At 41.0% G+C, this 14,120-nt stretch overlaps 1 protein-coding gene across 1 annotated transcript; it reads right to left on the bottom strand.

Annotated features, from left to right (window-relative positions):
• Positions 1-714: 714 nt before the first annotated feature.
• On the bottom strand, positions 715-13,124 carry camkva (CaM kinase-like vesicle-associated a). The gene is made up of 11 exons (XM_061688142.1): positions 13,000-13,124; positions 5,438-5,558; positions 5,234-5,365; positions 4,629-4,703; positions 4,418-4,556; positions 4,206-4,326; positions 4,045-4,120; positions 3,049-3,185; positions 2,905-2,983; positions 2,491-2,578; positions 715-1,590 (listed from the first exon to the last, which is right to left on the bottom strand). The coding sequence occupies exons 2-11, from the start codon at positions 5,530-5,532 to the stop codon at positions 1,318-1,320; spliced, it is 1,215 nt and encodes a 404-aa protein (XP_061544126.1). The 5' UTR covers positions 5,533-5,558; positions 13,000-13,124; the 3' UTR covers positions 715-1,317.
• Positions 13,125-14,120: the final 996 nt, after the last annotated feature.

The following is a 14,120-nucleotide window of genomic DNA, read 5'->3' as shown; positions in this document are numbered from 1 at the left end:
AAGACTCAAGTGAAGCAGCGAAAGACATTTCAAAGAAATAATAAATAGGTCATTTTAAACAAGCTGTTTCTTCTTAAACATTTCATTACTGCAAAAAATATTAAGGCACTTTAAATAAAAAAAGGGGGGAAAAGCTTTCTTGCTCTCATTTGACTGTCAAGTTAAGTCATACCAATTTGACGTTCATAATTGTAATGGAAATTGTATTATTTACTGTATTTATTATTTCTGTATTTATTTTCCTTTTTATGTTTTAATATTAGTATTGTTCCAACCTGGCTGTTCTCCAGGTTACATAGACACATACGTAACTGTCCCACGTTCCAGCCTCGAGACTCACAAGGCCACAAAAACGGGTGTCTGATTGTTATTCGGACACATAGTTTTTAGAAGCATCATTTTGATTGACATAGATAACAGACTGACGTGATATTATAACACTCACGTTATGTTGTTGCTCAGGAAGAGTGAGTGATTGTTATACCAACACATAGCAAGAAGGATTGTTCTGACTCACATAAACTTAATCAATTCACATAATAATTTAACCCCCGCCCAAGAACTGAAATAATGTACCTGGGTCAATTTGACCCATGGCATGTTTAATTATCCAAAAATATTAGGAAAAAAAAAAAAAAAAAAAAAATATATATATATATATATATATTATAAACTTAGCTGAGCAGATTTTTCACACAGAAAAACTACGTATCATGCATATTTGTTTGTTTGTTTTTAAATGGGTCAATTTGAACCACAACATAACGGGAGGGTTAAGACATGTATGAAAAATTCTAACGATTTTACTATTGTTTGCATTTTCTTACGTATTATTTCAAATATTCACATTGGAAATAAGTCTTTTTCTTTCTTTTTTTAAAATGAAACCTCTACGGCATGAACTAAAATCTGAAGCTTACCACAAGCCATTGGTTTGAAACAAATGCACACTATTTACATGTACAGTACATACAGTCAGTTGATGTGACTGAATTCACTAAATTACACTTTGCCTTTCTACAGTTAGTCACAGGGGAAAAGGGACACAAAAGTGGAGCTACTTTGAACGACATGTATTTTTTTTTTTAAATTAAAGGGAACTGCACACAAAGTAACAGGAGAGTGGTGAATTCTACAGAACAATCAGTACAGAAGGCAAAAATTATGAAATGCATAACATAGGATACATCAGAGTATAGTCGGACAACATAAACACCACATGGTTATGTCAACCGTATTGACTGTACTGCTAATGTGCTTGTTATTCATCATGAATCTTCTTCTTTGTCTATGTTAATTCCCGCTCTTTCTTTTTCTTTAGAGAACATCACCATTGCACCTTTCATCCGACTTCTCCTCGGCTCTGGCTGTACTCGGCTGAGGGTCCGCGGGGGTGGCTGGAGTCTGTGTGTCGGGAGCGTTTGCACTAAGAGCTGCCTTTAGGCTGGCGGCAAGGCCAAGGCCACCGCCAGCCACCACCGGAACGACAGCGGTGCCGGCGGGTGCTCCGGCGTCGGATCCGGAAGCTCCCGAATCCCCCTGCTCGGATGCCCGGAGCCTCTTCATGAGGGTGGTCACTCTGACAGCTTTCTGTGAGTAACCAAACACATGGAGATGGTTGTCTAAATCAGTGTTTCATACTTTATTGAGCCAAAGTACATATTTGAAATTCTCACGGTCATGGCACACCACCATTTTATATTATTATAGTCGTATTTTAGTAAGACTGATTTTTTTTTCTTAACCAATCAGATTTCAAATCGTCCCCGCAGGGATAGAGCGCTGGCCCCTGGTGGCGCCATCATTTTTCTGTCCTCTGATTGGTTTGTCACAGCAAAAGTTTTACTCGTCAAACAAGTTTTAGCCACAAAATATGTCAGAACCGAGCTGCACAGGTTAATACATTAAATAATCTGCATCACTGGTTAGTATGAAGTGTTTTATCTATGTTTTATGTTTTTGTCATGCTCCTAGATACATATTGATTCTGCCCTGTGTGGCAGAGTTACGTGCTGTTATGTTGTGTTTATTTTTTGTGTGTATTATTAATAGTTTCTATAATTGCTACATGATAGTGGTGGTACGAAGAGGTGGATTATGTAATGTATCATTTTCTCACTGAAGGACCAGGTACCAAATGCATGGCCCACCACTGATATACAGTATAGTATACAGACTAATTAGGCGAAATTTGAAATAAGTGAAACACCTGATGATCTCACCGCTGTCTGCCCACAACAATGGTTGAGAATCATAATATACGTGCCCTGTGATTGGCTGGCGTCTCCTCTACACACTAACTATAGAAGATGGATGGATGGATATTTTGAAATCTCCATCCATCCATTACTACTGTGAAAAAAAGGTTAGAAAAAGAGAGAGAGGTGATCTAAAACTTGCACAGTGCTGTATAATATATAAATATATTTCAATTGTACTCATAAACATAGGGAGCAAAGATAGTAATAATATAAATATAGGAATTAATACCTTCCACTTGGCTTTTGCAAAGTTCTTTTCTATTTGTGCACAAACGCCATCTTTGATGTTCTTATCGGAGGCAGCATTCCCCGAAATCCTGTGGAAAGACAACACAGCTAAAACAGGGTACACATATACCCACAATCGGGCCTAACATGAGCATTTTTCCTCTCTTCTGATGAACGTTAGTAAAGGTCCGATTGTCAGATGTCCAGTGGTGTGAGATGTGTGAATTACTTTTCTCAGTCTAAACGCTTGGTGTCAGCATGTCCAAGAAGACTGATCAGTCATCCCCTGTGCTGTTCATAGCAACGTGGCATATTCATTTCTCACCTTGGAAATCTACACTAGGTGGACTAACAGCCTCTTTCAGCATTTACATGCATGTTATGTGTGGAGTTGCATTAAAAACGTATTCTGTACCATTCATGGGCAATAGCCTCCTGCGTGGTCAGTCGCTGGTCCTGGTCCACCTCCATCAAAGATGCCACTAAGGTTTTGGCTGAAAAGGCAACCAACAGGTAATTATTGCTAGCGCTATGCCATAAATGGACTGGAATCGCTTACCGGAATCTGAAATATCATCCCAGTACGGGGAGTCAAATTCATAGTCCGCTGCCAAAATTTTGAGGAAGAGGTTCTTGTCCCGACTGTCAGGGTCATCTTCGTCGGAGTCGTCGTAAAAAGGAGGGTTCCCAGACAAACTATTCAGTCACCAAAAAAAACAATAGTTTAAGTCAAACAATTTTTCTTCATCGACCATGGGGTCACTGTAACAATCGATTACTGCGTGGAGAAACACTTTCTGAATGTTCTGCACTCCTGTTTCAGTGCTGATGTTGTGTTGAGTAGAGTAATGCTTCCAAGAGGAGTTGCCATAGAGTTGTAATGGGAATTTTACAACACTAGAGTACCTTATTATTTACATCACCTCCTTTCATTATTGTATTCATTAGATGTATTTTTAAATTTTTTAAATTTTTTTTTTTTTTTTGTGATGTAATCCTCGCTTCTCCTAAACCATCACTTTTTAGGAAACACAAAAAAACGGCATGTTTGTTGAGCCATTAACATTGCGTCGTCAGAGATGAAGCCACATTTAACACTTTATACTGGTCAAAAAGTTTGAAAAAATAACATACTCAGGTGGGGACTGACCAATCGTATCGATTTGTGAAAAAAACTAATATAGCTTTGAGTTATTGTTTTGTCCAAACAAACATGATTATTATTCAACACATACCTTTGAGTGTGATTGTCTTGACTACACAAGCGTTTGATTTTTATGCCCCACAACCCAGGAGTTATTGTTTTGGGGAGAAAAATATGGTATTGTTAGGCCACACAGCTTTAACAATCATTGTTTTGAATAGATGAGAGTGTGCTTTTTATGCCACAGTTTTGAGATCTATTGTTATGACTTGACGAACATGTGATTGTTATGCCACACGTAGCCTTGCCATGCGTACGTACTTTAGCCGACAACAGGAGTGTACACACTACCAAATTCTTAATGATCAATTTATCAATTTATTATTCCAATCTCTAATCAGTTGTACTTACAGTATGTACATGATAACCCCAATTGCCCAGCAATCCACAGGTCGTCCATATCTCTGCCTCCCAACGACCTCAGGAGCTGAAAGTAAGAAAGAAACTGTCATAGTTTTCTTTGGCGTTTCCATAGTTTTGGGATGATGTTCAACATGTCAAACTTGACCCACCGAGGTACTCCGGGGTTCCGCACGGATCCTTAATAAGTCTGTTTTCCAGTTTTGCCAGCTGGAAGTCACTGATAACAATTTTGGAGTGTTTCAAGCGATTGAAGTACACTAGGTTCTCCAGCTGTGTGAGGACAACGAGCATTTATTAATAGAGTGAGTTGATGTCATGAAGTGGACCTCACTCATGACTGGGAGTCAGCAGAGTGCCGTACTTTTAGATTTCTGTGGACGATATTCAGAGAGTGCAGGTACGCCACGGCCTCCAGCACCTGCCTCATCACGTTGCTGGTGTCCCTCTCCGAGTAGTAGCCCTGATCTAAGATCCAGTCAAACACCTCCCTGCCTGTTGCTCTGCAGATGAGACACTTTTTCAAATGAAAAAGCCCAGCACTGTGTTTTCGCAAGGTGAACGTAAATACTTACAGTTCCAGAAAGATAAAGTACTCTTTCTTAGTTTCAAAGGCATCAACCAGCTGGAGGATATTATGATGTTTTATCCTGAGAAAGGGGAAAGTGGCATAATAGAAGGGCTTGGCACAAAAATGGGACTGAGTCCACCTATATATTTCACAGTACAGAAGTGGGAAACACTGAGTAACTTTCACCAGATATAGGCCTTTTGACAGGGTCACAGCAGTGATGATGCAATAACCAATATATTAAAAAGGAAAATTGATGAATTACTGACTCTTGCAGTGATATGACGTTCTAGACCCTCAACGTTGTGACCAAACAGACTTACAGTACAAAACATTATTTATTATAGGGGAAATGTGTTGTACAGATTATCTTGCCCACTTGGGGGCAGCAGAAGCATTACAAGGACAATTATTGTGTTATTTGTGACTTTCGCTTGTTGTGAAGTACAGTAATTGCTTCACACTCCAACCTTCACATAGCAACACTGAGGAAAAATGTTAATATAACAAAAATCACTCTTCGATGGAGAGAGTAAAATCTGCCACGTCATCTGTTTCTACATTATTTGGAAAATGTCTTAATGAGCCTTGTCGCCGAGCTCCACTTACATCTTTAGAATCATGATTTCGTTCTTGGCCGCTTTCCTCACGTTCCTGCCGTCTTTTTTGTTGAACTTTTTGCAGGTGTACATTTTCAGCGTGTTCCTGTCCTTCGCCCGGAATATCTCGCAAAACTCTTCTCTGTAAAAGAAAAATGGGGTCCCTATATTTTTGTCAACATTCTCCATTACCTCAGTCATCAACCTGACTTACGACTTAACGACTTGTCCCAGGTCATATTTGTCGGTGACTTCAGCGGGATTGTTGTAATCCTTCTTCTCCCCGAGCGTCAGACAACCAAATGGCATGGCAGCTCCTGCCCTAGCCAGGGAATCTTTGTTGAAGAAAAAACAAAGACAAGGAAAATGAAAGCTGCACGCAGTGATGAATGGGCCCTCGCATCCCGTTTTTAATGGTGAAGCCGAAAACTGATCATCAAATTTTGACGCCATTCTCCACCCACAATTACATGGCGTGAACAAAAATAAATAAATAAATAAATAAATAAAATAATTTGGCCTGGTTTTTAGTGTGTTTTTTGACTGTACCTACAGGCTTTTTTTTTTTCAAGATTCCTATTTTTCAGAGGGCGTTATTGATTGTATTTTGGGACCCCCTAAATACAATTTATGTGTACATTTTCACCCGGATACACGCACTTGTAACAATTGGTTTGCGATCAAGTTGAGACCCCGCAGAAGAATGATTCGAAAAGGTCCCTAAATCTTCTTCTTTTCCTTTCGGCTTGTCCCTTTAGGGGTCGCCACAGAGCGTCATCCTTTTCCATGTAAGCCTATCTCCTGCATCCTCCTCTCGAACACCAACTGCCCTCATGTCTTCCCTCACGACATCCATCAACCTTCTCTTTGGTCTTCCTCTAGCTCTCTTGCCTGGCAGCTCCATCCTCATCATCCTTCTACCAATATACTCACTATTTCTCCTCTGGACGTGTCCAGACCATCAAAGTCTGCTCTCTCTAACTTTGTCTCCAAAATATCGAACCTTGGCTGTCCCTCTGATGAGCTCATTTGTGGCCACTCTGAGAGTAAACCTCAACATCTTCATTTCCGCCACCTCCAGCCCTGCTTCCTGTTGTCTCTTCAGTGCCACTGTCTCTAATCCGTACATCATGGCCGGCCTCACCACTGTTTTAGAAACTTTGCCCTTCATCCTAGCAGGGACTCTTCTGTCACATAACACACCTGACACCTTCCTCCACCCGTTCCAACCTGCTTAGACCCGTTTCTTCACTTCCTGACCACACTCAACATTGCTCTGGACGGTTGGCCCCAATTATTTAAAGTCCTCCACCCTTGCTATCTCTTCTCCCTGTAGCCTCACACTTCCCCCACCACCCCTCTCGTTCATGCACATATATTCTGTTTTACTTCGGCTAATCTTCATTCCTCTGCTTTCCAGTGCATGCCTCCATCTTTCTAACTGTTCCTCCACCCGCTCCCTGCTTTCACTGCAGATCACAATGTCATCTGCAAACATCAACGTCCACGGGGCTTCAAGTCTAACCTCATCTGTCAGCCTATCCATCACCACTGCAAACAGGAAGGGGCTCAGGGCTGATCCCTGATGCAGTCCCACCCCCACCTTAAATTCGTCTGTCACACCTACAGCACACCTCACCGCTGTTCTGCTGCCCTCGTACATGTCCTGTATTATGCACACATTTCTCTCCCACTCCAGACTTCCGCATGCTGTACCACAGTTACTCTCTGGGTGCTCTGTCATAGGCTTTCTCTAGATCCACAAAGACACAATGTAGCTCCTTCTGACCTTCTCTGGACTTCTCCATCAACACCCTGAAGGCAAATAATGCATCTGTGGTACTCTTTCTAGGCATGAAACCATACTGTTGCTCGCAAATACTCACTTCAGTGCTGAGTCTAGCCTCCACTACTCTTTCCCATAACTCCATTGTGTGGCTCATCAACTTTATTCCTCTATAGTTCCCACAGCTCTGCACATCACCCTTGTTCTTAAAAATGGGCACCAGCACACTTTTGCTCCATTCCTCAGGCATCTTCTCATGCGCTAGAATTCTATTGAACATGTTGGTCAAAAACTCCACAGCCACCTCTCCTAGATGCTTCCATACCTCCACAGGAATGTCATCAGGACCCACTGCCTTTCCATTTTTCATCCTCTTTAATGCCTTTCTAGCTTCCCCCTTACTTATCATTGCCACTTCCTGGAACACCACACTTGCCTCTTCTACTCTCCCTTCTCTCTCATTTTCCTCATTCGTCAACTCCTCAAAGTATTCTTTCCATCTATCTAGCACACTAATGGCACCAGTCAACATATTTCCATCTCTATCCTTAATCACCGCCATAAAATTCTAAGTTAACGATTATTTGCTAAAAACAATAAAGTTGATCAGTTTGAACATTAAATATCTTGTCTTTTTAGTGTATTCAATTAAATATAGGTTGAACATGATTTGCAAATCATTGTATTGTGTTTTTATTTATGTTTAACACAATGTCCCAACTTCATTGGAATTGTGGTTGTAAATATTGTATGCTTTTATGGTAAACAGACGCTTTCTTGGCAGGCACCACAGTAGAAACAGCAGCCAGCAGAGAAGAGTGGGAGTCAAAAGAAAAATCCGACTTAGCTCGCTGCTGTCTGGAGCCTCAGTCGAGACCCCACCAAAAAGCAAAAGATGGCTCATGGCTGTAAAAGCTCCGTCATGCATTATGTTTCTTCTTAAAATAAAAGGAAAAAAATGGAATCATAGCAATGAATATGCTAGGAGGAGCTTCTTTAATACTGTTTATTGCTTTCAAGCAGGTTGAGAGTCATTGGAGGGTCCGCAAGGGGGCTCATTACTGAGACTGATGTCTCTGCAGATATGCTCTCTACTGTATTGTGGAGCTAAAACCTTTATTAGCCTCAGTATGTTTTAATTTATAATTGGAGTTTGGGCTATACCACTGCGAATCACAACTGTAATAATAAACATGAAATGAATACATGTGAATAGCGTGCCCATTTACTCAATTATTGTATTGCAAAGTGATAGTGGTAGTGATATTGCGGCTAAACTATAGTGGATATTTGTCTGCCTGAGCACTTTCTTTGTAAAGCGGTGTATGCACATACTGACAATTCGGCCTAATTTGAGCATTTCTTGGCCCTTGGGATCAAAGTCAGCAAAGCCCGATTGCCCGATGTCTATGAAAAATGATCTTGAGTGATTATCCTGTGGTGTGGGGTGTGTTAAGAGTGACGAAAATGGCCAGAGTCGAAAATCATAAATGTTAAATCTGTTCGATATTTACAGTCTTATAGGTGTGGTCAACACCGATTTGGCCCAAAGCAAAAACTGCATGATTGTGACATGAAACGGAACTAAAGCTCGCGCTGTTGCCAGACACAAACAAATTCTTCCTATTGTCCAGCAGTCTCGATTCCCTGTTGCGCAATGCGGCCTCTTACTGGTCAGTTTTGGTACTGCGACAGATGACCTATTGTGGGGAATAAGACTCGTGATTGTTGGTGGAGATGTGTGCGGTGTGCTGTGTTGGTCAATTCTAATGCGCCACACAATATAAGAGCAGTAAGCGCACCAAATTTTTCCTCATCATGTGTGGGGTCTTTCACATTAAAAAAAAATAAAAATAATAATAATAATAATAATCGGTTAAGCTGTTAAAAATCAGTAAAGATTTTAAGCATTGGTAAAGATGTTAAATATTGATAAGTGTGTAGCCTGCTTTACTCAACAAAAATAGGGAGTGTTGCTAATTAACAATGCTGGTAATTTATTGAATAGTTGAATTTGGTGAGATTTGGCTCCGACGTACATGGTACATAGCTCAAGGTCAATTGTGTGAATAGGTACCGGACTATGAAAAGTTTGGGAACCACTGGAAAACACTCCAGTCCTTTTTAAAAATGTTGCTTTATTGATTTATTAATTTTTTTTAACCAGGGCAGTTCAGCACAATTAGTGGGGAGAAGACAAAGTAAAAAAAAAACAAAAAAAAAAAAACTTTCATTTCAGTATTAAAACAGAATAACCCAATCATAATGTTGTTAAATTGTTTGTTACACAAGTCACACGAGAGAAGGTAGCAGCAGGATGATGTTGACTTTTGTGGCTCACCCTTAGCTGTAGTTTGGCCGGAATCTATGGCAACCATTGCCTCAAAGGTTACTCATGATTATGCAGTGCCAATCTTTCACAGCGCACCGGGCGCACATCATCGGTGAGAATAAAGTGCATTTGAGCCTCAGCCCAGAATAGCTGAAGGCGGTGAAGTCTCTTCGACTCTTGAAAAACTGTACCCGAGACAGGTTGACGGGGCTGTTTGTGTTCCACATGTATGCCCAAGTAAAGAAAAGCTTTCCCGAGGCTGGGTACAAGTAGACAAAAGCTACTCTAACACTGAGCTCTGCATTTACCCCATTATAATGTGAGTTGTCTTTGTCCTCAAGGGGAGGATTTCGTGTTCTCCATTAGTCTGAGTAAGGATTGTCTGAGTCACGTACTTTCTCCTTAAATATTACACCCGGTATTACCGTTAATATTTTGTCACTGAGTGGGAACTGAATCCACGCTGACTGCACAGAAGTCAGGCACATGCACCACTACACCAGCAGTGAACAGCAAAATATTATCCAGACCATAGTTCCAAATGAGACAATAGATTGTGTTTAGGGCAACATAGTAGTGGTAAACAAGTCTGCTTCATAGATCCAGAGGTTTGGGGTTCAATTCTCATCTCCAGCCTTCCTATCCATGTTGGTATCTGAATGTGATTGGATGAGCAAGTGTCTGAATGTGATTGGATGAACGAGTCGGGGGTGTGGCCTGTGCAACTGAGGATGGCAGTGAGTGAGTGAGTCTGTTTGGAGACGCGCACAGCTCGTTGACGACTGCAAAAAAAAAAACCATCAATGACGTCATTGATTAGTCGATGTCGACTCAAGTATCATCAACTTAGTGTTGAATAAAAAAATAAAATAAATTCGTATTAACCCGAGGTTAAGCTGGGATGGGCTCTAGCTCATCTGCAATCCTAAGCGCTAGGAAAATCTCTTGAATTTAACACAATGTGCATGCGCAATTATATGTACTCTATTGTGACCGTTAAATATAGTCCAGTGATACATCAGCAGTCACTACACTACGAGGCTGCCACCAAATGTTTTGCCCCAGCTCGCAGATAAAGGAAGTTCTCCTTGATAAAGACGACGGCAGAGAGCATGTAATGCTGACTCGAGACATGTTTTATCTTTGCCTTTTGAGGACGATCTGAATGAAGAGCTCTTCAGTAATGCGTCGGAATTCACTTGCAGCAATTGTGGAATCCTTTGAGAGGGGAATGGCCAAGTCGTTTCCCCAAAAGCAACCACAAAGAAATGTGTACTGTTTAAAAAAGGGAAAGAAAGTAGATGAACTGTGTATAGGTTGCATGTTAAATTAGATAATTGGCAAGGGGATATATTATGAAAAAACAAAACAATGTTAATGGCTTGTATATAAATAGTTGGCTTTCTGGAGTGCCTGCTCACTCATTGAGTGTACAGTTAAACGACCAAGTAAATCTTAAATTATCTTCCTAGTTCCAAAAATGGGTCTGTGAGCGAGCCATTTTTAAATTTGGTGAAGTCCTACCTCTACGGAAGAAAATCGAATCTACGCTTTCATTGTCTTCGTACTCGCTTTACAGTATTTATGGACTCAGGACACATTAAGTCCCTCTGTCATTGTAACAAAAGCCCTTTTCGGCGTTGGCCCACCGGTAGAAGGGGCGGGGTGAGCAGTGACTCATTTGCATGAGATTGGACCAACCACTAAAAACTGTCAAATTTCAGCAAGGTTATAAAAGAGGGTGGAAAATGTGCTATAATCTATCCTTATCCTATAATTTATCTCTATCCTATACAGTATATCCTTGGGGTATTTTAGCTAAAAGCATGCTTTTGAGGAGACTTTGGGAGCTGCTTTAAAAGTTTGGAAAAAAATGCATAATAAGCCTCCACAAATTCACAGTATACACATTCACAAGACACTTAAATATATTTACATAATCTGAGCTCAAAGAGTTGTAGTTTTTGCCCCCCAATATATTTACTCTTATTCATGCACTTAAAAAAAACATCATGATGTCGTATTGTATGATCATGTTTGTATTTTTTGGATGGCAGCAGGCCAGAGCAGCAGATTTCATCGGAGCGGCACCTCTTCAAAGGCTTGACGATGCAGGACAGATGGTCTTGTGTTTGAGCCAAACTGGGAAGAATGTACTCCATTTAGCCTTCTTTTACGATACGAACGTCAGTCGTGACAACTAACATACTCTCTGTGACCGTATGAGAAATAAAACGAGGTGTCGGTTTTACACAGCAAAGAAAACACAGATGAGAAAGTAAATGGGCCCCTTTGACGACCATTCATGTCCTCATCTGGCGTCACCGGCTCATCTGACCAGCTTCTCTCTGATGTTGTTTAGTTGCCATGGTGACCGAGTGCTACAGTATGCGGCTGCGCTGCTGTCGATGCAGCATCGTGCTGATCACTGCTGCTTGATGGGACTGAAAGCTGCGCCTCGCCGACGTGAGCTTTTACGTAACGCCAAAACAATGCGGAAGCGTGGCAACTTTACACCCAGTGATTGGTGTTGACTGTCCATGTTCCATTTTGGAAGTCGGTTTTGTCTGTGTGGTGATGCCAAGTATAGAAGCGGTGATGTGAATACAGATGAGTCATATTTGATCATCCATTCATCAATTTTCTGTAACTCTAGTCCTCGTTTGGGTCATTGGTAGGCTAGAGCCTGTCCCAACTGACTTTCGGCGAGAGAAGTGGAGCTCACCCTGGACTGGTCACCAGTTAATCACAGCGAGGGAATATCCATTCATAGTCTATAGTAGGGGTGTCAATCATATGGCCCGCTAGCCAAAACTGGCCCGCTAGAAAGTGAAAAAACACATAATACACTGTGGTGGTGGTGACCAAGGATACATTTGAGAATTATGATGTTCATGTATAAAATGGACTGGTAATAATTACTAGGGCTTATAAATTGATTTAATTTTAAAGTGCAATACTATACTTTTTCACTGAAGCAATTTTTTTCAATAAATCTGAGGTTGTTCTTTAAAATTATTTAACATTTATTATTATTATTTTTTAAATACTTTCGCACCTATGGACAATTTCAACTTCAATGACCCTAACATGCATGTTTTTGGGATGACTCGAGGTTTGAATCCAGAACCTCATAGGTGTAAGGCAGCCGTGCTATAACCACTCATTGTCCTGATCATGAATTATAAGTCTATCTATTTATTTAATAAATGCTGAAATTATTATTATCTTTTTTATTGCTGCACAATCCAGTCAAGTCAAAAATCCTGCACAACTCCCTGCAACTCTCTCTCTCCCTCTTTCTTTCTTTCTCTCTCTCTCACTCCTCATCCTTCATTGTGCAGCCTCACGGGGTACAAGACGACTTTTCGGCTGCGAAACGATGACTAGTTGAACACAAGGTCGCGGAGGCAGGGACACTGCGAGCCTGTGAACATGTTAAGCCGAGAAGCAGCCTGCATCTGCATGGAGTTTGGACTAAGTCTTTGGCAAAAAAAAAAAAAGAGAAAAAAAAGAAGCCTCATGCACAAAGTAAGTAAGGAAAGAAGTAAGTAAGTCCCGTTATCACTTTTATCCAAAATGACACTGATATTCCAAGCAATACACAAATAGATAGTCTTCAGATGTCAATATTTTTGCACAAAAGATGCACACTTACCTTCAATGAAGTGAATCGGTTATGTAAGAATTATTTAACCCTCTCTTCTGGCGTTTTCCTTATATCTTGTGTCCACTTTCTTCCGCTCGACGTTGTGGGGACCTCTCAGATTTTGCAGGCTCCGCGCAACATTTCCAACAGGTCAGCTTGCTCGCGGGAGCGCGCACGTGTAGCAGCGAGCTGTGAGGGTGGGGGTGGTGCACGCAGGCGTGCCCAGGGTGCACGACTACTGCGTGCGTCAGAGGCGCGCTGCGATCGTTCTCGCTTCATCGTCATGAATGAAAACAAGTGCAAGGGGTCCTCGGTTTACGACGGAGTGTAGTTTCAGATTTGTTGCATGGTGCGATAGCGGTCAGCAGGTGTGGCTCACAATGGAGAACTTGTGGGTTCAAATCTGGGCTCAGGCCCTCCTGTGTGGAGTTTTAACTATGGCTTCCTCCCACTTTTTTTTTTTTTTTTCATTTACCCTTGGCAATAAATATACAGTGGTATCTTAAGATACGAGTGACCCGACTTAAAAGTTTTTGGAGATCTGCACCATCATTCAACTGTTTTTTTGGGGGGTTTTTTGTTGTTGCTTTAACTTAATTTGAGATACGACTAGCGCAGTACGATGGCAGTAAACTCAATTGAACTCACGTTACAATAAGCAGCAGTTTGTTAAGCAGTGAACAATTTCATCAAAAAAGAGACTTCATGCTTTTTAATGGCACTCCCAGTCAAAGTTTGCTCTCAAACTATAAACGGAAAACAAAGAGAATTACACTCCGTGTATTTAAAAACAACCAAGCTACGTTGCTTTAAGAACGACCCCCGCTCGCTTAACGCTTCCCTATCATAGAAAGTCCCATTGACATGCCAATTGGCATTGATAGTTTTTACAATCTTTAAGCAACAGATATTTGAACATAAGTGACAGAAAATATAACGATACTCACAGGTACATATTCTTCATCCTCTACGAAAAGTGACAAATATTACAGCAACTTACTGAGGAGTAGTAGAAGAAAAAGTCTGTTCTTCTTCGTTTGTGTCTGCATGACTGTATTGTGCGGAACTGCCTCCCGGCGGCCAACACTGGCACATGAGAAGGAGCAGCAAACTAAATTGGATTGCGGCAT

The sequence above is a fragment of the Phycodurus eques genome, chromosome 10 (assembly GCF_024500275.1).
Source record: "Phycodurus eques isolate BA_2022a chromosome 10, UOR_Pequ_1.1, whole genome shotgun sequence".
NCBI lineage: Eukaryota > Metazoa > Chordata > Actinopteri > Syngnathiformes > Syngnathidae > Phycodurus > Phycodurus eques.
This window is presented reverse-complemented; position numbering and strand designations above follow the sequence as displayed.

Excerpts from the sequence above, each read along its gene's own strand:
- camkva (XM_061688142.1), bottom strand. The coding sequence starts at position 5,532 with ATGCCATTTGGTTGTCTGACGCTCGGGGAGAAGAAGGATTACAACAAT. Across the intron at positions 4,327-4,417 it reads TCGTCCACAGAAATCTAAAA|CTGGAGAACCTAGTGTACTT; the intron begins GTACGGCACTCT and ends GTCCTCACACAG. Across the intron at positions 1,591-2,490 it reads TTGCAAAAGCCAAGTGGAAG|AAAGCTGTCAGAGTGACCAC; the intron begins GTATTAATTCCT and ends GGTTACTCACAG.